At 47.7% G+C, this 22840-nt stretch overlaps 1 protein-coding gene across 1 annotated transcript in view; it reads left to right on the plus strand.

Annotated features, from left to right (window-relative positions):
- WDR62 (WD repeat domain 62) overlaps positions 1–22840 on the plus strand; it is a gene marked incomplete at its 5' end in the record, with an annotated part of 926258 nt that overhangs the window by 800044 nt on the left and 103374 nt on the right. Inside the window, one exon of the mRNA XM_069207611.1 lies at positions 8544–9416. Within this exon, the coding sequence (XP_069063712.1) occupies positions 8544–9416 (873 nt within the window). The remainder of the gene's footprint in view (positions 1–8543; positions 9417–22840) is intronic.

Genomic DNA, 22840 nt, shown 5'->3' on the forward strand with positions numbered 1-22840 from the left:
CTAGACCCTCTGACTGAGTAAATGGACCACCTGAGAGGAGGGTGGATGGTCATGCTGCCCGTCTCAAACATGTGGAGTCTCGCACCTAGGGTTTGGAAGAAGGCCGCCGCGGGGATGGAAAGAATCTACTGCAGATGGAACGCGTGCTAGAACTTATCCGCAATAAGAATGAGGATCTTGAGGCCCGTTCCCGCTGCAATAACATTCGCATTTTGGGTCTGCCGGAGACGACGGCCATGGGGAGGATGGAAGATTACGTGTAAGCTATGTTAACAACACTTTTCCCTGGCGAGCTCTCTCAGGTGCTGGTGATGGAGCGGGCTGACCGGTCGCTCGGCCTACGGCCCCCGCCGGGGACGCCGCCGCGACCAATCATTGTGCTCTTATTGAATTACCGGGACATAATATTTCGGCTGGCCCTGGAGCGTCGACCAGTGATATATAATAACGAGCTCAACATCTTTCCGGAGTACACCCCCGGGGTGCAGGCTGCTCGCAGGGCGCTCCTTCCGGTTAAGCACACCTTGAGTCAGACGGAAGCCAAGTTTTCTCTCATTTACCCTTCCAAGCTGCATGTGCTACATAAGGGCAAGCTGCACTTCCTCACGGACCCGAAACAGGCAACCAAATACGCCAAGACTATTCCTAAAAAAGCACCTCCGGCTTGTGCACAGGCAGATGTGGTAGGTGATGATGTCCCCGTTGACATTGACAATGATTAAAATCTGTTCCATTGTTGGGGGCCGCTGTAGCCCCGATACTGCGGGCTGGAATTGGATACAGCTTGACTTGGGCTTGCTCTCACGTGGCCGGTCCTTGACTAAGGATGGTATACTGATGCTCCTGCCCATCCACCCCAGTCGGGTCAGTTCACGGATGGTCTCGCCGATGCCCCGCTGGATGAGTTCAGTTAAGACGTTTGCTGTTCTGCTGTGGATTATGAGTTTGGGTGTGGGTGGGTTTACTGAGCTGGCCCGATTGGGGGGCAAGTGTGGGTGGGGACATGTAATGTTTGTTGTTGGGGTTGTTGGTACTGTCTCCCCACCCCTTCTTCCCTTCTCCTCCACAGCTGCTGCATTATGTATGGCGGCTGGGGACTCTATGCGATTTGGCGGACTGGTGGGATGGCGAATACAAATGTGACTGCTGTTCGGTGTCTCACTTGGAAAGTCAGGGGGCTGAATGATAGACGCAAGATGAGATTGCTGTCGGCCTATTTGCAGCGCCATGCAATTGATATATGTATATTGCAGGAGACTCGAGAGAGAGAGAGAGAGAGAGAGAGAGAGAGAGAGAGCGAGGGAGGGTGAAGGCTGGCTGGATTGCGAGAGTCATATGGCGATGTAATCGGGCTATGCGCTGGGTGTGGCAATCTTGATCAGGAAGGGGTTGCCGTGGAGCACAGGCAGGGTGCTTGCAGAGTCGCTATGTCATGCTGAAGGGCATTTTGTACAATAGGCTGTTCCGCCTGGTGTCCATTTACGGCCCCAGTGTTGATGACCCTGAATTTTTTGGGGAAGTCTGGCGATTGAATCGGTTCGCTGGGCCCTGGTTCTCTACTATGGGGTGGCGATTTCAATGTCGTCTTGGACCCGGAGGCGGATCGTGAGAGCCAGGCGAGACCTCAACATGTGGCAGCTGCAAGGGCATTGTCACATATCATGGCTGAGGGTGCTCTGGTGGACCTGTGGAGGGCAAGGCAGGGAGGGGGATGGGCAAGGCACGTGTGTTAATTGCACGCATGGCAGCTGGTCCAGAATCGGCAGATGGCTGTGCACCAGAGATATGGAGCTCTGGACAAAGTCAATTAATCATATGCCTCACACTTTTTCGGATCATTTGCCAGTTCTGCTGGCGTTACATGCGCCCGTGGTCCTTGGCTGGAAGTTTTTGTGGAGGTTGCCTTGTGGGCCGCTGAGAGACCAGACCTTCCGGGAAGAGATCCGCACTGCTATTGTGGATTACTTCGATGTTAATCAGGGTTTGGTGTCCTTTAAGGTTGCAATACGTGGAATCTGTCTCGCTAAGCAGCACAGGGTGCTAAGGGCTCTTATATGGGAGCTGGCAGACTTGGAGGCGCGACTTGCTGGATTTGAAAGGCGTTTGGCTTTTGACTGGTCTGGTGGTCTTTTAGACTGAATTCAGGGAGGCGCTGACTTGGTATGAGGAGGTGGCGCTTCACGAGATATGCTTCCTGGGTAAGGAGGCGAAAGAGAGGAGATATGGTGAGGGCAAGAGGGCTAGAAGGACACTAGCTGCTATGCTTCTCAAGCTGTTGGCTGGGAACTATATAGTGGAATTGTCTGACTCGGCGGGGATCCTCCAGACGGGTACAGAGGAGGTTAAGCGTGTCTTGACTGACTTTTACTCTGACCTGTATGTTGAGCGGCCAGGAATGAATGCTGTAGACACTGCTAATTATTTTGAGGAGATTAGCTTGTTCTGGCTTGAGAACTCGCACAGACAATATCTAGACGCCCTTTTGTCTGTGGAGGATGTGGTTCAAGCTATACGTAGTTTACAGAGTGATAAGGCCCTGGGACTGGACGGCTTGGCGCCTGCCTTCTATAAGGAATATGGAGATATATTTGCGCCGCACCTCCTTGGGTCTATGCTGAAGTGCTTGAGGCCGGTGCCCTCCCGGCCTCATTGAGGGAGGCTCCTATTGTGACAATTTTAAAACCCGGAAAGGACCCCAGCGGTTGCGACTCCTATCGGCCACTTTTGCTAATCAATATAGACAATAAGATTATGGCGAAACTCATTGCGGTCCGCCTGCAGCCCCTGCTCCCTTTCTTGGTATTGCCGGACCAATCTGGCTTTGTGCCAGGTTCGACATTGTATAATCTTAACACCTTTTCCCAAATGATCAGCCCTGAGGATCTCGCGGCGGTGGTCTTTCTAGATGCTGCGAAGGCGTTTGACTTGCTGGCTTGGCCGTACATGTTCACCTTACTGGCTAGAGTAGGGCTTAGCCCCAGGTTAATCCAATTAATCTGCCTGTTGTACTTGAAGCCGACTGCCAGATTGAGAATAAACAGGATGCTGTTGGATTCCTTTCCGATTGCCAGGGACACTTGCAGAGCTGCCCCCTCTCGCCTCTGCTTTTTGCGGTGGCGATGGAACCCCTTGCGGCATAACTGAGACAGCATCATAATCATAGGGGGGTTGGTGTTCCGGCAGCGCCCCTTTCTAATTTCTATGTATGCGGATGATGTCACATTATATGTCCATGATCCGCAGCTGCACCTTGATATCTTGTTGGATGAAATAGTTCAATTTGGCCGGCTCTCTGGGATCACAATTAACTGGTCAAAGTAGGTGATGATGCCTTTATCCGATGCTACACTGCAGGTCCGCTCTGGCTGTCCCCTCTGTTGGGCGGACGGGCCAGTGCGTTATCTGGATACTTGGTTGAGTCAGAGGGTGGAGTAGCTGTGGTCGGCCAATTTCGGCACAGCTGTTGTGTGGTTGGAGGATAAGGTGGCGACCTGGCGCTCGCTGCCGCTCTCGTGGACTGGACGGATTACGATCGTGAAGATGGTGGTTCTGCCTACATTTTTGTATCTCTTTGTTAACTTACCTCTTGTTGTCACAACTGGTTTCCTGAAACGGCTTAGATCCCCGCTCATGGCCCTCGCGTGGACGGGCGGGCGGCAGCCCAGAATTTGATGGGAGACTCTGACTCTTCGTTTGAACAGGGCGGCCTTGCGGCTCCGGATCTCGAACTTTATTACTACTGCGCGCAGCCCCACTTTGTGCACTTTTGGTTACATCCCATATGTTATTTGTCACACCTGGCTCCTGAACAATACTCGGTATGGCCTGATAGACTGGCTGGGGTGATTGGCCGACTGCCCAGGCCCCGTCGGCGAGGTGTGGACACTGTGGCGTGCTCGGCGCGGGTCTCGCCGAGCTTGCTGGGGTGCGCTTTCCATACCGGTGCAGGATGTAGCAGGCCTCCCTCCGCCAGAAGATGGCCAACTATATGAACGCCTCCAGGAGTTAAATATGACCAGATCTTGGTTTCCAGAGGGGACGTTGGTCTCCTTGGAGAGCGCACTGGGAGCCTTGTGCGACAATGCGCTTTGTCAATTTATTCTACTTCATGATCCGGGCCTTGTTGCGGGCGCAGTACTCCTGCTTTCCTGCGGAGCCCCTGCTATGCTGAGCGCTGGAAATGGTATACACGGCGCCGTCCGCCCGTCGACTCATTAAGAGTCTGTATGTTTGTATGCAGACTACAGAGCCTCTTGTTGAGTCCAAAGCTAAAGTATATTGGGAGACAGATCTGGGCGCGCCCATTCTGGAGAAGATGTGGCAATATTTCTGCGCGCAGATGCGGGAGCTCTCCCCTAACTACAGATTGCGCCTTATACATTTCAACTCTCTACGTCATCTGTACTACATGCCTAGCAGATTGAAAAAAATGGGCCTTAGGGCAGATGCTAGATGCAAACCTTGTTCTGCCCCGCAGGTGGACTTTCTGCATCTGGCGTGGGACTGTGGGGCGCTGCAAGGTTACTGGTCTGAGGTACTGCATGCGCTTGAAGAGATGACTGAGATTATGTTGCCGCGCACCCCTGATATTGCACTCCTGAGATATGTTGAGGAGGTCCCCTCTGCATCCAGATGGTTGGTGGGGCTGCTGTTGCTGCTGGCTAAGCGTAGGGTGGCACTGTGCTGGGGAAGGAAACTGATACACCAATATGATGAATGGCTGAAAGATGCTGCGTACTGCCAGGAACAACTGGTGATTTACTGGGAACTGATGCCAAGGTCTCCCACCTGTGAGATATATGGGCCCCCTTGTTGGCCTTCCTTGAGACCCGAGCACAAGAAGAAGATTAGCTCTTCATGCATCCCCTTGAGCTTATAGTTGTAGCCGATTTCCCCTCCGAGGTGTAAGGTGTAGGACCCCTTTTATGGGTGACAATAAAGCAACGCTGCTCCCTTTCCCCTCCTTCCTTTCTTTTCTCTTCTCCCCCCTCCCCTCCCTGGGTTCTGTTTCCTACGTTCACTTGTGACTTGTAATGTGGGCACTCATATGGAGGAATATTCTATTTTATTGCTTATCTCGAAGTTTGGTCGCTGTTGTTATTCATATGAGGCCTCTTACTAGACTATGCTTACTGAACATTTTATGTGAACTGCACTTCACTCTGTTTGATGGTTTTTGTTTCCCACATGCAAAAATAAATAAATACATTTTAAAAAAAACTCCTGCTAATCCCTGAGCATTTTTTGTTGGAAGTTTATGGCTCAATTGGGCCAGTTTTTGGCCTACTGTACTGATGCCATGTAATGGACTTTCTGTTTGGTGTTAACTGTAATGTGCTATTCCTCAGCTCAGGGATGAGAGTAGTATTCAAATTAATTCTCGCTGGCACCCTTAGGCATGCTGTCAGTGGGTAATAATCATTCTCAATTCTTTGTTCAGTTACAAGGTCAAAGACCAGCTGCCATGATTCCAGGTCGATTAGGATATAATCTATCAGACTTGTCCGATCCTCTGATCGAAAGGTGCAATGAACTAGCAATCTTATAAAGTTTGTGCTTGAGGGCTATGTAAGCTTCTTTGAATTAATTCAGGAAATATATGAATCCTGTTTGCATGGCTTTAGGTGTTCCCCAGACTGAAGTTTATAGTTTGTAATAGACGACTGTAAATTAACCTTTAAGCTTCAAGTTTCTCCCTCAAAGCCATAGCTGGAGGGGCCTAAGGCTGATACCATTACTGAGGGCTTGTGAGATTCAGAATGCTAATGGCCTACTGGGTCTATGTATGCAGTTTCAAATACTGCTGGATAGGTTTCCGGTATACCTTCATGTACCGGTCTCTCCCAGTTGGTCAATGTGTTGCTATTGCCAATCATCATCTGTGCCATATGTTTATTTGCCCACCATGTTATCATAGAGTCCCCCTCCTATACAGAGTGTGTTGGTGTAAACCCAACGCTAGGGGTGTGGAATTTAATACAATATCTACTTGTCCATGGGACAGGTTGATTCTTAAATCCACTTGTCATTTAGAAAAATCTACTTGTCCCTTTGGTGTCATGTAGTGCAGTGACATATTATGGCAGCAATCTCATTACGTAAGAGCTCTGATAATGGCCTCTCTGATTATACCAGGGCTAATACTATATTTGGGCTTGAATACTAGCAATTTCAGGCCCTGCTACAGCAATTTCCTTATTTTGCTACCTTTCAGCAGATCTACATACTAGGGCTGGAGGAAGCAGTAAGCAATTGTTCCAGGGCTGGAATGTCTTTGAGTCTGTGAAGAGCTACTAACTTGCATGTTTTAAGGATTTTCACCAACACTTCTCTAATCTTTTCCCATACTGAGAAAGGTTGGGAATTTACTCTTGACAAGGGCAGAAGTAGAATTTCTCCCAGGGTTGGGAAAAAAGTGGTTGGAGGGAATTCGAACTTGTAAACGCTCAATAGATTTTCGCATGAGCAAACATTTACACATGCATATTTGCTCGTGCTAAGTTACAGTTCGAAAATATTTTCTGGGAGTATGATTTCTTGGCTTTGTCTGTAAATTTGTGTTTCATGAAAGCCACTGATTCATAGACCTATACCATGAGTGCGCTTTTGTGACTTTCTTTAAGGCTTGAGCCCCTATTTAGGCCTGGTGTTAACCAAGAAATTTTGTTTTTATTAAAGTTTTATTTCCCTCTCTATCTATCGTCTCCACAAGCAGCATATTGGCACACAGAATAGTTTTGTTCAGTGCCAGGAACTACTGTGGCAATGTGTGCTTTTTGAGACCGAATTATTTTTTTATTTTTTTTGCTTTTTGCCAATGTTTTTTACAATGATAAGGGCCTGGCAGCTCCCAGAACAATAAAGTGTTCCAAAGGCAATGTCAAAACAAGAAACGCATTGACAAAGCCAAAAGACTGACAACAATTGTCGGATTGACTGGCTTTGCTAGTGGTTGTTTATTTTCATATTTCTCATAATATAATTTTCCATTATGAATATTTTTGGGAAATACTAGCATGCATCAACACATTTTACTAAATGATGCTTCGTATAAATAGAACCTAAAATTTCACAGTAATCGAGCAAAGGTTTTTTTCCTACTTGCATTTTTTTCTGAACATTTTATTTTGAAAACAAACGACCAATCTTGCTTACAAGCTTCTGCTAACATTTGCATCTAATCAGAGAGCATTCTGGGAGCATTATACATAGCATCATATTGTTAAACTTTTAAAATGTGTGCAGATATATTTTTGTTTTTGTTTATACTGGAACCTCTGTAAGTATTGCAGTGTGAACGGACAACGTTTATTTAGAGCACTCACCCTAAAAATAAAGGCTTTGCATTATTGAACCATGAATATAAGTTTGAAAAGCATTAACATATGGACACAAATATTACCTCAACTGCAGACAGTTGCCTTCCGTGTAAACTGTCATCCAAAGGGCTTATGCTGCAGGGGGTTGGGCCTACTTGTCCCAAGGACAAAATAAACATGAAAACATGTTGTCCTTGACCCCGAACAATGTGTCCTGGGCGTCAGGGCTATAGGAAGTCCACACCCCTTAACTCTCAATATTTCTTGTGATGACACATTTTGCAGCCCTTGGAAGGAATGTCAGACTCTCACTTAATGAAATCTATCAATAATGATGTAATGTCCCTGCAACTAGTAGGTTAGTGTAACTAACAAGATTACGGTTTCCTTGTATGTCCTAGTTCTGTATGTCTCTCTAGGCCCCAAGGCATTTACTGCAGGTTTTGTGGAGCGACCTTGTCCCTGACCCGGATGCAGTTTCTCAAGTCCCATCTTCTGTGGTCTGGTCTTTAAAGCGCTTATGTCTGTATTTTCTTGTTCAGTGTTGTGGTTCATAGACTTGTCTACTGTACACCGATCTTAACCTGTTTGCCAATATATTGCTTGCCGTATATGTGCCACTTGCCCGTAGCATTTTTCTTTGATGAGCTGATCCAGGCCCTGCATGTGTTTTGCTATCTTAAATTACAGATGGACATAATTACTGTCTGTAAGGTTTGTTTAATAGCAACAATGTGCTGTCGGAGTGGGCCGTTGTAATAGATGGTAACCTTGGCTATTTGCATCTCCCTTACCGTTCTGAATGCGAGCAAAGTTGAACACTTTTTGACACATTCAGAAGACACTTTCCTTTTGTGATTTCAAATTTGCTTCCAGTAAAGACATTAGTTTGTTTGCTTTACCACGTATAGAGCTTACCCTCTGATGGGAACAACAATGTAAGATGGACGTTGTGTCCTAGTGCATTATGGGTTTTGAGGTAGGATCTCTGAGTCACCTCAAAACCAAAACTACTCCTACAAAGAAAAATAATTTGTAGTCATCGAAGGTCGATACCAAATACCAGGAATGTGACAGCATGTGGCTCTACAGAACTACAAACTGCAAAAGTAGTGTTACTGTTAAGTCTATAATGCTAGTGATAATCCAAAGATTAATTTTATTGAAATGTTTAATGATGTCTGCCTGTTACGCATATTAATTAATTTTCTGATTTATAAACAGAAATATCCATTACCATCGGTACATGCAGAAAATTGCCTTTGACCTCCTCAAAAATGCCTGAGATTGACAAGATAACTAGAAGATCATCTCTTCAGACTCCGTGCATTCCTAGAGTCATTCCTACTGGCAGAGCAAGTACTGGGAGTTCTTACATGATTGCAACTACCAGTTCACATGCAAAAATGTGGCGCAGTCGGTCAGTAGGGGAAAACATAAATACAAAGAATATTTGTTTGAATGCAAAGCTACAGGAGTCTGGTATGATTAGACCCTCATCCTCCACGGATCTCTCTTTATTTGGAAAAGAAAGCTATGGACAGGCAGGGGTAGCTTTGAGTGACAAATACAGAGAAAATAATCCTCTGAACATTACCAGACACACCATTCCTTCTTCCGGAAACAACGAGGAAAGAGCAAACTTGGCTTTAAACATTAGAAAAGCTGTTCGCGATAAAATCCTGATGCCGCCACCTTCCATGCCTAATCATGATGCTTTTCAAGTGACAAAAAAATCACCAAGCAGTAACATTAAAGAGCTTAAAAAAACACAGCTTTCTTTTGTTACACCAGCGGAAATTAAATCTTTGGACAGAGACGAACAAAACATGAAATTGGGACTAGAGTACAGCAAAATGGTGAACTCCGTTTGCCTGTGTGGAGAAAGAGAGTTGGCAGAACATGAAGTTGAGCCTTTCAAATTGGCTCTATCACCAGCATCATATCTTAAAGACACCAACCAACGCCACAATATGAGGGGCCATCTGTCTGAAACTACAGATGAGACAAATGTTAACACATCACTTGCTGATTGTATAGTAAGTAAGTCTCCTTTAAAGAAGAAAGAGATGGAGAATATTTCTTCTGAATATTCAAGTGAGTACTTTACTTTTACAAGAATACTTTTGTGTTGAACATTTACCAAACAAATCATGGGCGTGTCTGCTTCTGGTATTACTTCTATTCATTATAGCTTTGTACAGCAAAATGTAACCAATACTCCAATTGTATGGACTCCCTATGAAAATATGTTTGACCTGGACATATAAAATTGATTGAAGCTGGTGCAGAGCTGGTGGCCTTTCCAATGTAACTTCTGGTTAATTCTGTCCAGCATGGCACAAATGGCTCTGTGAGCAAAGTCATCCATAGGGTCAAGTTAGTGTTAAGCTTTCACAGTTTACATTCATAATCATGTGAACATTTTGGTTTTAAATGCTAACATTTCTTGTATATTTTCCGAAATTGTTTGTGTGACCGCAATGTGCCTGTGTCTACAGGTCCAGGTATGGGTATCTGAACCAGACTCCCTTTTGATTGGCTGAGGGCAACAAAAACATTGACGCCTCTTCTGAACGGCTCTTGCCCATCTTTTAGAACCAACTAAACCATGTCCAACTGCTGTTCACAGGGATCCCTTCTCCACTTTGGCCTTCGAAGCTCCCATTTGATATGTGCTTCTGTACTCTCACAGTGGCCTCCCACTCATCCCGGCTTAACCGGGAAGCTCTCAGCACCATTAGCTGCCGGATATGGGTCTAATTCTCCATCACCATCTGATTTCAGGTCTAGTTGATATGGCAAGCTGTTGCACACTGCTATATATATCAACCAACACCTTTTCTGCAATCTGATGATCATCTACATTGGGTGCCTTAACCCAGAAATTCAGGTCATCCTGTAACACAATTTCTGGTTACTAAAAGTGGCCCCTTGGCACTCTGATTCAATGTTGGGTTCCATGTTAGTGAGACCATCCTTCTTACCCTTTTAATGTCTGAGAATAGTTAGTTTGTTTGGATCCCAAGACCTCTAATTACTTGCTTTACTAGATAAAACAGATTTCCAAGCGTCAGCTTTCCTGAGGGGAACTTTGAAGGAAACCAGCTACTAGACGGTTCAGTTAGTCTTTCGCCCATGTATTCGGGTCAGATGACCAATTTGCATGTCAGGACTGCTATGGGCCTCTGCCAGATTTTCCTCTCACTTGGCCCTGTCCAGGGCCAGTTCATCATCTTTCAGGTCCTATCACACATGGTCAATCTTCAACTTCCTGAAAGAGCAGGTGAGATGGGCCGGTGGTTTTCCTGCCACAAGGCCGCAGCACGATATCACCTCAGCTGACACTTGCTGGCCCTCTCCTTCATTGTGCCACAGAGATTTGATTGGCCTTCCTACTTGTTAACATCAGACTGCGTGATCTGTGTTTTAAGATGGAGCAAGTAGTAACTGAAATCTCCATGGACCCCTGACACCTTGTGTGGGCCTCCCTTACTGCAGCGTGACACAGTCCGTGCACACTGAGCACAGTCCATTCCAGTAGATGGTTTCGCTGAGAGAAGGGGACTCCATCCCCCTTTCCTGCCCCAACGCACTCTGAGGGGCCAGAGTAGGTTGCCAGGGTAAGACACAAAGTTTGTCAATTGCCTCCAGCCCCATGGACAGGGTGAAGTTGCTGCAAAAGGGCTGTAATACTTTTTGCCGGAGTCGAGATCCACCTATCGCCTTGAAGATTTCTCAATTGACCCGGAGCTGCTCGTGGCACACCCCTGTGGTGGAAATGTACCCTGCAACGATCCCACGGGGGATCTGCCCTCCTGGGCACCCAACCTTCCTATGTTGTTGTTGAATCCTCCCAGTGGACTACATGACCTCACACATTTACCTCCTGATGGTTTGACTGTTTACTATGAAATACTGAGAAAATCATCAAGAATAAAGAATTGCTACCTCCTTCCCTTGTTTTGCTCACTTATTCTTACTTACTCTTACATATTTTGTTGTAAATATCTTTAAAATATTCCCCACGGGCTAAACTTGATTTGGGAACTTTTCATAGCAGTGCTTCTGCGCACCACTAGGTTGCGCAGCGTGGCTCCGCCTAGGCTTTGTTCTACTCCCGTAATGGATTGGGGCTGCATATAAGCACCACCCTTGTGCACTGACGTCAGTTCCTTTCTTTCTGCTCCTTTGAATACGGATCTGGAGCACCATGAAACTGGCTTTGTCAATCTTTTGATGATTGCAAGAACAAAATCCAGTGTGCAAGGAATGATGTTCTGTTCACAAACTACAGGCTTCAGACCATACTGTGACTGCAGCAAACAGAAGTCGGTCATTGGGTTCAGGGCACAACTCCAAGTAAAGCGATGTGATTATCCTCATGCACCAAACCGAGATCTTGGACCACAAAGTGGTACGTCGACAAACATAGGAAGAAGCCATGGACCTCGTGAGATTTACACTCCTATTCCAAGTCGAGGGCACAGACCTGCTACCGAAGAAGTTGCCACAAATCCCAAAGTCGCATTGGAGGTCATAGTCCTCCAGTAAGTCAAAGTCCAAACAGAAGCATAAGATAGTGAAGCAGGACTCAACAACATCCACCACTCTATCAAAAGAGAAGTCACAACTGCATTAAAAGTACCAATTTATCTTGCTCCCGATGTCCGATTGAAGAGCCATTCCTGCACTTGATCCTGATAAGTCTGTGTTCCTGGGGCCATTGGCAACACTGCAGTGGGCCAAGTCCTTTAATAAGCTCATGCAATGTCTTCCAGCTCCTGCTGGTGTGTCTTTGCAGAGGATTCCACCCCTGCCACTGGCACATCCATTGTCTGAATCATCTGAACTCTTTGGACCAGTCGTGGGTTAAGCATGACACTGGTGCAGACTTCCACCCTGGCTTTGAGACCTGCATTGGTGTCTCCTTCGACGCTGGTGTGCATGCTACAGATTCCAGAGAAAAATCCAGTTCTGAACTTGAACCAACATCGACTTGACCCTTACTGAGGTCACTCTCCGAAAACACTACAGTGCACCCGGTCCTCATACACACCTGAGCTTTTGCCTCAACTTGCATTACTGCAGAGGCACCACTTTCGTTTTAGCTCGGACTCTGACTAGGGCTTGAAGCCATTCAAAGATGAAGATGGTGTGGCTGGGAAGGGTGTATTCCCCTGTCCTGATTATGGTAACAGTGTTTACATGGATTTACAGGAGGCCAGCAGACTTGTTACTTCCACTGCTACAGGGATTCATTTTCCTCTTGGACCCCCAAAAGAAGTGAGTGTTTCTTCGCTGTGGTAATTCAATGAGCAGATGAGGTACAGGACCTAAAATTGCTTTGGGAACACACAATGTCTTCACATTTGCTTGGTGGATTTCCCAAAAGGCTGTTTCTTGGAGACACTTTCCATCTGGAGTGGAGCATGGGACTCCTGTATGCCATGTCCAGGCCCAAGTCGTTCTAGTGGCTTCAGATTCGATCTGGTGTACCTGGAACTTCTGGGTTTGAGCATTCACCCTCTAATTAGGCTGCTTCTTCAGGAGGACCCCCTGTCACAGCACTAGGACAAGTTCTTGCACCAGGACCTGCACAACCTGCAACTCCGTGTGTGGAGATTGAGCAGCGACAGTTGATCCCCTTTGATCTTACTTCCTAGGTTATTGTTGTCATTTTCAGCAGCCAAGTGGCCTTCAACTAACTCTGTGTATGCAAGGTGTGGGACACATTTGTGGTTTGGTGTGGTACCAGCTATTTGGACTCATTTCAAGCTAAAGTTTGCTTTGCTTTTGACCTAGTATGGGCTTGCACTGGACACTTAAAAGTTACCTGCCAGCCCCTTTGGCATTCTTGTGCTAGCTGGACAAACCTTCCTTGTTCAAATCACTGGTTGTGATGCATTTTCTAAATGCAGCATTTGTTTCCACCTAAGCCCTTAATGATGCCACAGTGGGACTTAAATCTGGTTCTCTTGTTTGTAATGTGTACCCTTTTTTGAACCACTGCACAGTTGTCCATTGTGCCCATTCGCTCTAAAAACAGTCTTCCAGGTTGTGTGAACATCTGCACCCTGGGTGAGTGAACTTAAGAGACACTTTCGGTCCAGCCGCCCTATGTTTTTTTTTCTGGACAAACTGGTGTTAATAACTCAAACTGCATTCCTACCAAAGGTGTTAATGCCTTTTCGTGGTTGGACAAGACCTCACCCTCCCAACCTTGATCCCTCGACAGGAAGAGAGCCTCAATCATTTAGACCCCAAGAGAGTACTTCGTTTCTACATCAATCGCAGGAGTCTTAGGAGTCTTAAAATCAGAGGATTTGATGGTGTTGCTCAGTGTGTGTATTTTCACATATAAACCCTGTAATCCCACAGAAAGTGTCTGTGGGATGCACTTGCAACCTGTTTGCAGTGCTTCCCCTTGGCCACGTGTCAGTCCTTCAGCCTGTTCAGGGGACAAGCCTTTTGCAGTATCTCATACCCACAGATCCAGGAGATATGGTTATTCCCATACCTCAGTGGCTAACTGTTGAAGATACATTCACTACAGTGGGTGTCAGAGCATCTCTGATGCACAATATCTTTGCTCTTTGACATTTTGTTTTCATTCATGTATTGTCCCCCCACGTCCCCCCCCCCTCCCCCCCAAGTTTCAACTCCAACCTGCTCACTGTTCCCTTTTTTGGGGTTGTTATAGAGCCAATCACTCTGATTGTGCTTCCCTCTGTCCCCTCCATCTGGGAACATTCAGGATACGATTCTGATGGTACGGGTGTGGTTTGTCTTCTGACAGTTCTGTGGCTCTTGGGCCTCTTGCTCTGCATTCCTATTGTCCCAATCATGGTGGTACAGATTATTTAGTGGATTCTTTTCAATGGACTCTGCTCTGGGAAAACTCAATTTCTCCAAAAGTGTCTTAGGACCTGCTGTGATAGCTGGTGCAGGACTATCTGACCAGCGGATGACCCTCCTGTCCTCTTATGCTGTTGTGGCTGATGTATGGACAAGATAGATATTCAGGAGTTTCTGGTCTCCTGTGGGGTAAAGCTAAACTCATCCGTCTGCTTGTGCCATGAACTGTTTGTTTGTTGGTTCCTACCCTTGAAACTTGCCTGTGCATTTGGAATCCAAACCAATTGCAGGCATGCCATGTTGTATAGCAACAAACAGGACCACGTAGGTTCTTGTCCCATGTGTCCAAGGGCACTGATGTTGTGATGCACAGCAATGCCTCAGGTCTTGATGTCCATAAGTCATTGTACATGCGAAAGGGAGACAAACTCAAAGGTTTTTATCTTGTGACCCACAAGTGACATCTCTACCCTGAGGTGTTTCGGATGATCCTATTTTATGAGTTTCCTCAAGTGAACCAATTTGCCATTCTCATACTAGTCAGTAGTTTCCTCTATGCAGTATTTTTTGGAGCCATTTGAAGATGTTTCTCAGCATCTTTAGGGTTTGGAAGACGAATTGGGTGATGGTGTTGACTTGTGACATCATGCCCAGTTTCCTGTAGATGATTATTCAGAGCCTCCTGGCGTGGGTGCAGGTCTGAGTTCAGCCGGCCAATAATTGGAGTCCCAAGGTGAATTGTTCTTGCCAAAGATCATTACTTCTCTCTTGTCGGCGTTGAGCTAGAGTTAGTTGATTTTCAACCAGTTAGAAGAGGCTGCAGGCTGTGAACTTGTTTCTTTGTTAGGGTATCCTGTCCAACGGGAAAGTGAGTTGTGTCATCAGTGTATGAGAATATGTTGATGTGTGTGTAGATGATGTTGGCCAGAGGGATCATGTATGCATTATAGATAGTGGGGTTGAGCGATGAACCTTGAGGCACTCCACAGATGTGTTTGTGGGCTTCCGAGGAGTAAAGTGCCAGGCTGACAGCTTGTGCTCTATTCATTAAGAAAGAGCAAATCCCGAGGAGAGCAGGTCCTTGGATTCCAATCTTGTGCAAGCTCCTCATGAGGATGGAGTATGAGACAGTGTCAAATGATGCATAGAGATCCAGTAGCATGAAGGCTGACGTGTCTCCTCTGTGAAGGATCATATGAATGTCATCACTGGCAGCAGTGAGTTCTCTTTCTCTGCTGTAGTTGGTCTTGAATCTGGATTCTGTGGTGTTGAGGAGCTGGCGGTTGCTGAGGTGGTCAGTGAGGGGTCAGTTGATTAGTTTTTCTAAGACCTATTCCTCAGGTTCTGAGGAAGCTGAGGAGAGGAACGGCCTGCTGTAGGTGATAACTGTTGCGCAAGTCTCCGAAAAGAGGGTTTTGTTGTCTGAGCAGCCTTGCCTTAGTGTACCTCTCATCTTCCTCTTCTGCTCAAGAAGGACCTCTTGTCTTAGTGAGCAGGCTAGATTTGGGGCAGATATGTGCCTTCGATCTGCCCTGGGAGTTTGCAAACGCTATCCTCTGCATGTTATACCTGCACCAAATCAGTTTCTTCCTAATGCTGGTCACAGTTTGAAGTGGTGTGCCAAGTGAAAGTTGGTCCTCTTGAGATGTTTGATTTTGCACTCTTTCTGACAGGTATACTAGCTACCCACAAATCAATCTTAATCTTAATCTTTCCAGCTCCATGTTCTAATTGTGGTCATGCAGGTTCTGGTAACAAAAATCAATTTTAGTTCTTTTGTGAACATTGCCTTCTTTTTTCAGTTCATTATTGTAACATCTCTGCTTTTTTAGGGGCGTGGAAAAAAATCCTAACTGATGTCAGTGTGCAGAGCATTGTAATGTGTGGCTTCAGCCAAGCTCAAGACTCCCAGACCATTGACATCTGTTAGCGCCTTGCCAGCACCTTCTCACAGCACATTTTACTTGAAGTGGATCAAGGCTGCATAGCCTGCCATTTTGCTGCATGTGCTGCATGTGGCAACACTTATAGAGATGGCTCACTGAGTACTTGATGTGTTTGTAGGGATGTGTGATGTATTTGGAGGCATGTAATGAAGCAGAAAATAACTATTACCACCCTTCTTTGTGAGTGTGAACTCACAGGGTGGCTAATGTCTGCCTTCATTTAATCCAAACAGTGTTTTGTACCACACCTACAGAATTTGAGTGCACTTAATGCCACAAGGAAAGGTTACAGCCTCTTTCAAAGACACAATCTCACTTTCCACAGTAGTTACCAGAAATCTGAAAGTTTGGGGCATAACTCACTCCACAGTGGCGGTGAAAACAAATGTTCACACAGAAATCCTTTCTTCTGGCTGTCAGAAGCTGGAACCATTTATTCCATTTCATTTAGACCCTTCTTGATCCTATTTTAGGTGTGTCCCAGAAGTCCTCTCTAGGACCTTAAGCAAACAAACAAATAGGTGACTAAAAATGAATATTCTACCCCCATAGACTTATAAATTCAACAGAGCCTACCATACTCTAAAGGTGCCTTTTCATCAGTGGCTCATTCTGGGCTCATGAGGCTGTTTCTGGCAGCATACTGCAGTAGACACATAGACTGGATAAAATGTCACTTTTCTGATAGAGACTACTAGTTGCAGGTTCCTTACCTTAGAATTTTCCCCCAGGCATCAGACTGGATCTGGGGATTTTTTCTTTGAGCAATACCCTTGTGCGTCGGTAGGTGGTGTTGGTCGACTCTGTGGGTGTCATTGGTGTCATAGTCGCCGTGATGACGTTGGGAGTAGTACATAGACGGCGCCTCAGCGCAGGGACTTTCTTTTCTTTCTGCGCTGCACGCTGATCCAGAGAGCGCTCCCCTGGTCTCTCTTTGACCGACTTCGACTGTTTTGTTGAGTTTTGTGGTGAGTTTTTGGTGCATCTAGATGTCCCCGAAGACTGGTTTCAAGCCGTGCGAGGACTGTCACCGCATGATGAAGGTGACAGATCCTCATCGGGTCTGTTTGTGGTGCTTGGAGTGAAATCGTGCTCCGAGTGCCGGGCCATGCACCCGAAGGCCTTGAGGGAGCGGTCCCTTAAGCTCATAGCGGCCCGGTGCTCGACTCCGCGTAGGTCACGGCCTAGGTCGAGGGGAAAGTCTTGAGACGGCTCATGGAGCCACCACCAATCTTCTTCCTCCAAGTCTTTCGGCACAGGTAAGAAGAATTCGTTGAAGTGGTCCCATCACCGTTCAACTTCGCCCTGTCACTCGGCTGATGCCGGAGGAGCATCGACACTCGAGGCCTCCGTTTTCGTAGCATATTTCTGGGTCCGCTCCACGCTTCCCTGAATTTCTGGGAGCCAGAGCGACGCCTGCCCAGCTAAAGTAGTTTTATGAGGTCATGCTCCTCATTTGTGGGCAGGCCAACCCCGACACAGAGCCGTCAAGCCAAGGGGTTAGGTCGGTGGGCTTTCGGGTTCCGCGTCGACGGCTTCTGCCACCAAAGCCCCCTCTAGATCCAATCGTGGATCCGCACCGATGCCGGTCGTACCAATGAGACCTTCCCCAGCGCCTGTTCGATTGTCGATGCTCCCGACGCCAGTGTAGCCCACCATCGACCTGATCCTGTCGCGCCGCGGTCCGCCGCTGCCCGAACTGAAAAATCGGCTCGGGGTGCGGCTGGAGCCGCGGTTCATTTTCTTGGCAGCAGGGCGTGCCGCACCCCTTTTTCCAACCTCATCTCGCACGAGGCCCTAGATCGGGCCTCTACGAGTTCACGGCACGCCCTCGAAATTAGGAGTGGCCGCCCTCCCCCCACCCTCTCACTTACCTGGTGTTACCTGTCCTTTTCTTAGTTTGCTTTTTTCTGTCTACTTTTCTCTTCTTTCTCCTTTTCTTTATTCCTTCATTTTTTCAAAGAGGAACCATGTTCTTCTTTCTCCTAGCATGCCCTTCGTCTGCCTCTTTCCTGCATACTTTAGGATTCTTTTCTAAAATGACATCTGTATCTATGTGCTCCTATGGTCTTTTCCCAATCCAACACAGCGTCTTTTTTTCTTCCTGTCGGTCACTTCCTGTTTTAGAGTATATAAGGAGTGGGATTCTTGCTCTCCTTGCGCTGCAACACTTCCTTTGGTGGTGATCATGCTCCGGTTGTTTTTCCTCCAGCCTTTTTACTCGCCTTTTCCAGTTTCTTCCAGTATTTGTTTTCTTTTTATTGGAAGACTTACCTTTTTTCTTGTGCTTATTCTCTGTTCCAGGGAGTTCCAGCTATAGAGGCTTTTTCCCTTTGGGGTTTTCCCTCTGGGACTCATTCTGCCTTTTGACGTCCCATTGTCAGCAACTCCGTGGCTACCAGAAAGGGCCGCCCTTACCTTGGTCAAGGCAGGACCTACAAGGATCGAGACCATCCTGCGGTTGCAGTTGGGCCGAGCCGTAAGCGACGAGTAAATCGTGACAGATCCTCATCCCCGATGATTCGAAGTCGGAATGGGGTCCGCCGACATTGTCTCTAGCTTCGGTGGGGCCTACTACCCCAGGTCGGATTTGGACACTTTTTCTTATTGGTATGAATTCAGGGAAGGATTGGAGGGGTCCCTGGAACCTTATGAGTACCAGGAAGTCCCTAAATTGGACTGGGCACAGGAGTTGGGCAAGGCCAGTGGCCTGGAAACCTCCTACCGTGGCTACAGCGGAGGGAGTGACTTATTATATGGTGGTCATTAGGGCGGCTGAGGTTCTTGGCCTTGGGCTGCCTACTGTTGAGGTCAGATCAGATCTGATGGAGGTGCTTCAGCCAGGAGCTTCCACATCTGAGCCCCATCTATCATTCAGTGAGGCCCTCACTGATTGTAGGAGGCTGGACTGGCTTGTAGTGAGTACCAAGGGGTACTTACACCTTGCACCAGGCCCAGGTATCCCTTATTAGTGTATAGGGTGTCTAGCAGCTTAGGCTGATAGATAATGGTAGCTTAGCAGAGCAGCTTAGGCTGAACTAGGAGACGAGTGAAGCTCCTACAGTACCACTAGTGTCATATGCACAATATCATAAGAAAACACAATACACAGATATACTAAAAATAAAGGTACTTTATTTTTATGACAATATGCCAAAAGTATCTCAGTGAGTACCCTCAGTATGAGGATAGCAAATATACACAAGATATATGTACACAATACCAAAAATATGCAGTATAGTATTAGAAAACAGTGCAAACAATGTATAGTCACAATAGGATGCAATGGGGACACATAGGGATAGGGGCAACACAAACCATATACTCCAAAAGTGGAATGCGAACCACGAATGGACCCCAAACCTATGTGACCTTGTAGAGGGTCGCTAGGACTGTAAGAAAACAGTGAGGGTTAGAAAAATAGCCCACCCCAAGACCCTGAAAAGTGAGTGCAAAGTGCACTAAAGTTCCCCAAAGAGCACAGAAGTCGTGATAGGGGAATTCTGCAGGAAAGACCAAAACCAGCAATGCAACAACAATGGATTTCCAGACGAGGGTACCTGTGGAACAAGGGGACCAAGTCCAAAAGTCACGACCAAGTCGAGAGTGGGCAGATGCCCAGGAAATGCCAGCTGTGGGTGCAAAGAAACTACTACTAGGCAGTAGAAGCTGAGGATTCTGCAGGAACGACAAGGGCTAGAAACTTCCCCTTTGGAGGATGGATGTCCCAAGCTGTGGAGAGTCGTGCAGAAGTGTTTTCCTGAAGAAAGACCGCAAACAAGCCTTGCTAGCTGCAAGTCGTGCGCTTAGGGTTTTTGGATGTTGCTGTGGCCCAGGAGGGACCAGGATGTCGCCAATTGCGTCAGGGGAAAGAGGGGGCGCCCAGCAGGACAAGGAGCCCTCTCAGAAGCAGGCAGCACCCGCAGAAGTGCCGGAACAGGCACTACGAAGAGGAGTGAAACAGTGCTCACCCGAAATTGCACAAAGGAGTCCCACGCCGCCGGAGGACAACTCAGGAGGTCGTGCAATGCAGGTTAGAGTGCCGTGGACCCAGGCTTGGCTGTGCACAAAGGATTTCCGCCGGAAGTGCACAGAGGCCGGAGTAGCTGCAAAAGACGCGGTTCCCAGCAATGCAGTCTGGCGTGGGGAGGCAAGGACTTACCTCCACCAAACATGGACTGAAGAGTCACTGGACTGTGGGAGTCACTTGGACAGAGTTTCTGGATTCAAGGGACCTCGCTCGTCGTGCTGAGAGGAGACCCAGGGGACCGGTGATGCAGTTCTTTGGTGCCTGCGGTTGCAGGGGGAAGATTCCGTCGACCCACAGGAGATTTCTTCGGAGCTTCTAGTGCAGAGAGGAGGCAGACTACCCCCACAGCATGCACCACCAGGAAAGCAGTCGAGAAGGCAGCAGGATCAGCGTTACAGAGTTGCAGTAGTCGTCTTTGCTACTTTGTTGCAGTTTTGCAGGCTTCCAGCGCGGTCAGCAGTCGATTCCTTGGCAGAGGGTGAAGAGAGAGATGCAGAGGAACTCTGATGAGCTCTTGCATTCGTTATCTAAGGAAATCCCCAAAGCAGAGACCCTAGATAGCCAGAAAAGAGGGTTTGGCTACTTAGGAGAGAAGATAGGCTAGCAACACCTGAAGGAGCCTATCAGAAGGAGTCTCTGACGTCACCTGCTGGCCCTGGCCACTCAGAGCAGTCCAGTGTGCCAGCAGCACCTCTGTTTCCAAGATGGCAGAGGTCTGGAGCACACTGGAGGAGCTTTGGGCACCTCCCAGGGGAGGTGCAGGTCAGGGGAGTGGTCACTCCCCTTTCCTTTGTCCAGTTTCGCGCCAGAGCAGGGCTGAGGGGTCCCTGAACCGGTGTAGACTGGCTTATGCAGAAATGGGCACCATGTGTGCCCATGAAAGCATTTCCAGAGGCTGGGGGAGGCTACTCTTCCCCTGCCTTCACACCGTTTTCCAAAGGGAGAGGGTGTAACACCCTCTCTCTGAGGAAGTCCTTTGTTCTGCCTTCCTGGGCCAAGCCTGGCTGGACCCCAGGAGGGCAGAAACCTGTCTGAGGGGTTGGCAGCAGCAGCAGCTGCAGTGAAACCCCTGAAAAGGCAGTTTGGCAGTACCCGGGTCTGTGCTAGAGACCCGTGGGATCATGGGATTGTGCCAACAATGCCAGGATGGCATAGAGGGGGCAATTCCATGATCTTAGACATGTTACATGGCCATATTCGGAGTTACCATTGTGAAGCTACACATTGGTAGTGACCTATATGTAGTGCACACGTGTAATGGTGTCCCCGCACTCACAAAGTCCGGGGAATTGGCCCTGAACCATGTGGGGGCACCTTGGCTAGTGCCAGGTTGCCCACACACTAAGTAACTTAGCACCCAACCTTTACCAGGTAAGGGTTAGACATATAGGTGACTTATAAGTTACTTAAGTGCAGTGGTAAATGGCTGTGAAATAACGTGGACGTTATTTCACTCAGGCTGCAGTGGCAGGCCTGTGTAAGAATTGTCAGAGCTCCCTATGGGTGGCAAAAGAAATGCTGCAGCCCATAGGAATCTCCTGGAACCCCAATACCCTGGGTACCTCAGTACCATATATTAGGGAATTATAAGGGTGTTCCAGTATGCCAATGTAAATTGGTAAAATTGGTCACTAGCCTGTTAGTGACAATTTGTAAAGAGAGAGCATAACCACTGAGGTTCTGGTTAGCAGAGCCTCAGTGAGACAGTTAGGCACCACACAGGGAACACATACCTATAGGTCACAAACTTATGAGCACTGGGGTCCTGACTAGCAGGGTCCCAGTGACACATAACAACCATACTGAAAACGTAGGGTTTTCACTATGAGCACTGGGCCCTGGCTAGCAGGATCTCAGTGAGACAGTGAAAACACCTGACATACACTCACAAACAGGCCAAAAGTGGGGGTAACAAGGCTAGAAAGAGGCTACGTTCTCACACTGATGTCCTCTTGGGTAGTTGGTCAACACCAAACACAGGGGCTCCTGTGAACAGGACTATCGCACGTCTCCATCGGCACGCCCCGAATGACCCTAAATTCCTGTCCCAATACCCCACGCCTGAGTGTCTTGTCATCCAGGCTTCCTCTTCCTCAGGAGCATTCCCTTTCCTACCCTTGGATAGGGAATCAAAATGGCTGGACCAATTTGGGAAGATGATTTGTTCCTCAAGTCTCACTCTGCGGTCAGTGAACACCGCATGCCTTTTGGGCCGCTATACCCACTCTTTGTGGGATACGGTTGCTCAAGTTCTTCAGCAGATACTGGAGGAGTCCTGTGCTATCGTCTCCCAAGCTGTCACTGTATAGGAGAGATGCAGTGAAGTTCACGATCCAATTTGGGCTGGAAACAACCGACTCTCTAGGCAGATCAGTTGGAATGATGGTGGCCTTGAGGCGCCACGTCTGGTTGCGTACTCCTGGTTTTCCGGGGGATGTTCAACAGTCTCTTATGGACATGCCCCTTGATGGCTCCCATCTCTTTGTAGACAAGGCGGACTCAGCCTTGGAGAGGTTCCAGGACTCCTGGGCTATGGCTCGGTCCCTTGGCCTTTCCACTGCCCCTCGCCCCTAACAGTCTGTCTTTCACCCCTTTCGTGGCCAGGGAAGTGGCTTCCTGTCTGCGTCCCCAACCTAGCCACCGTGCCACCCATGCTGTTCAGCCACTGCGTGGCCGGGGACGCAAAA

This window comes from Pleurodeles waltl, chromosome 9, assembly GCF_031143425.1.
Source record: "Pleurodeles waltl isolate 20211129_DDA chromosome 9, aPleWal1.hap1.20221129, whole genome shotgun sequence".
NCBI classification, from domain to species: domain Eukaryota; kingdom Metazoa; phylum Chordata; class Amphibia; order Caudata; family Salamandridae; genus Pleurodeles; species Pleurodeles waltl.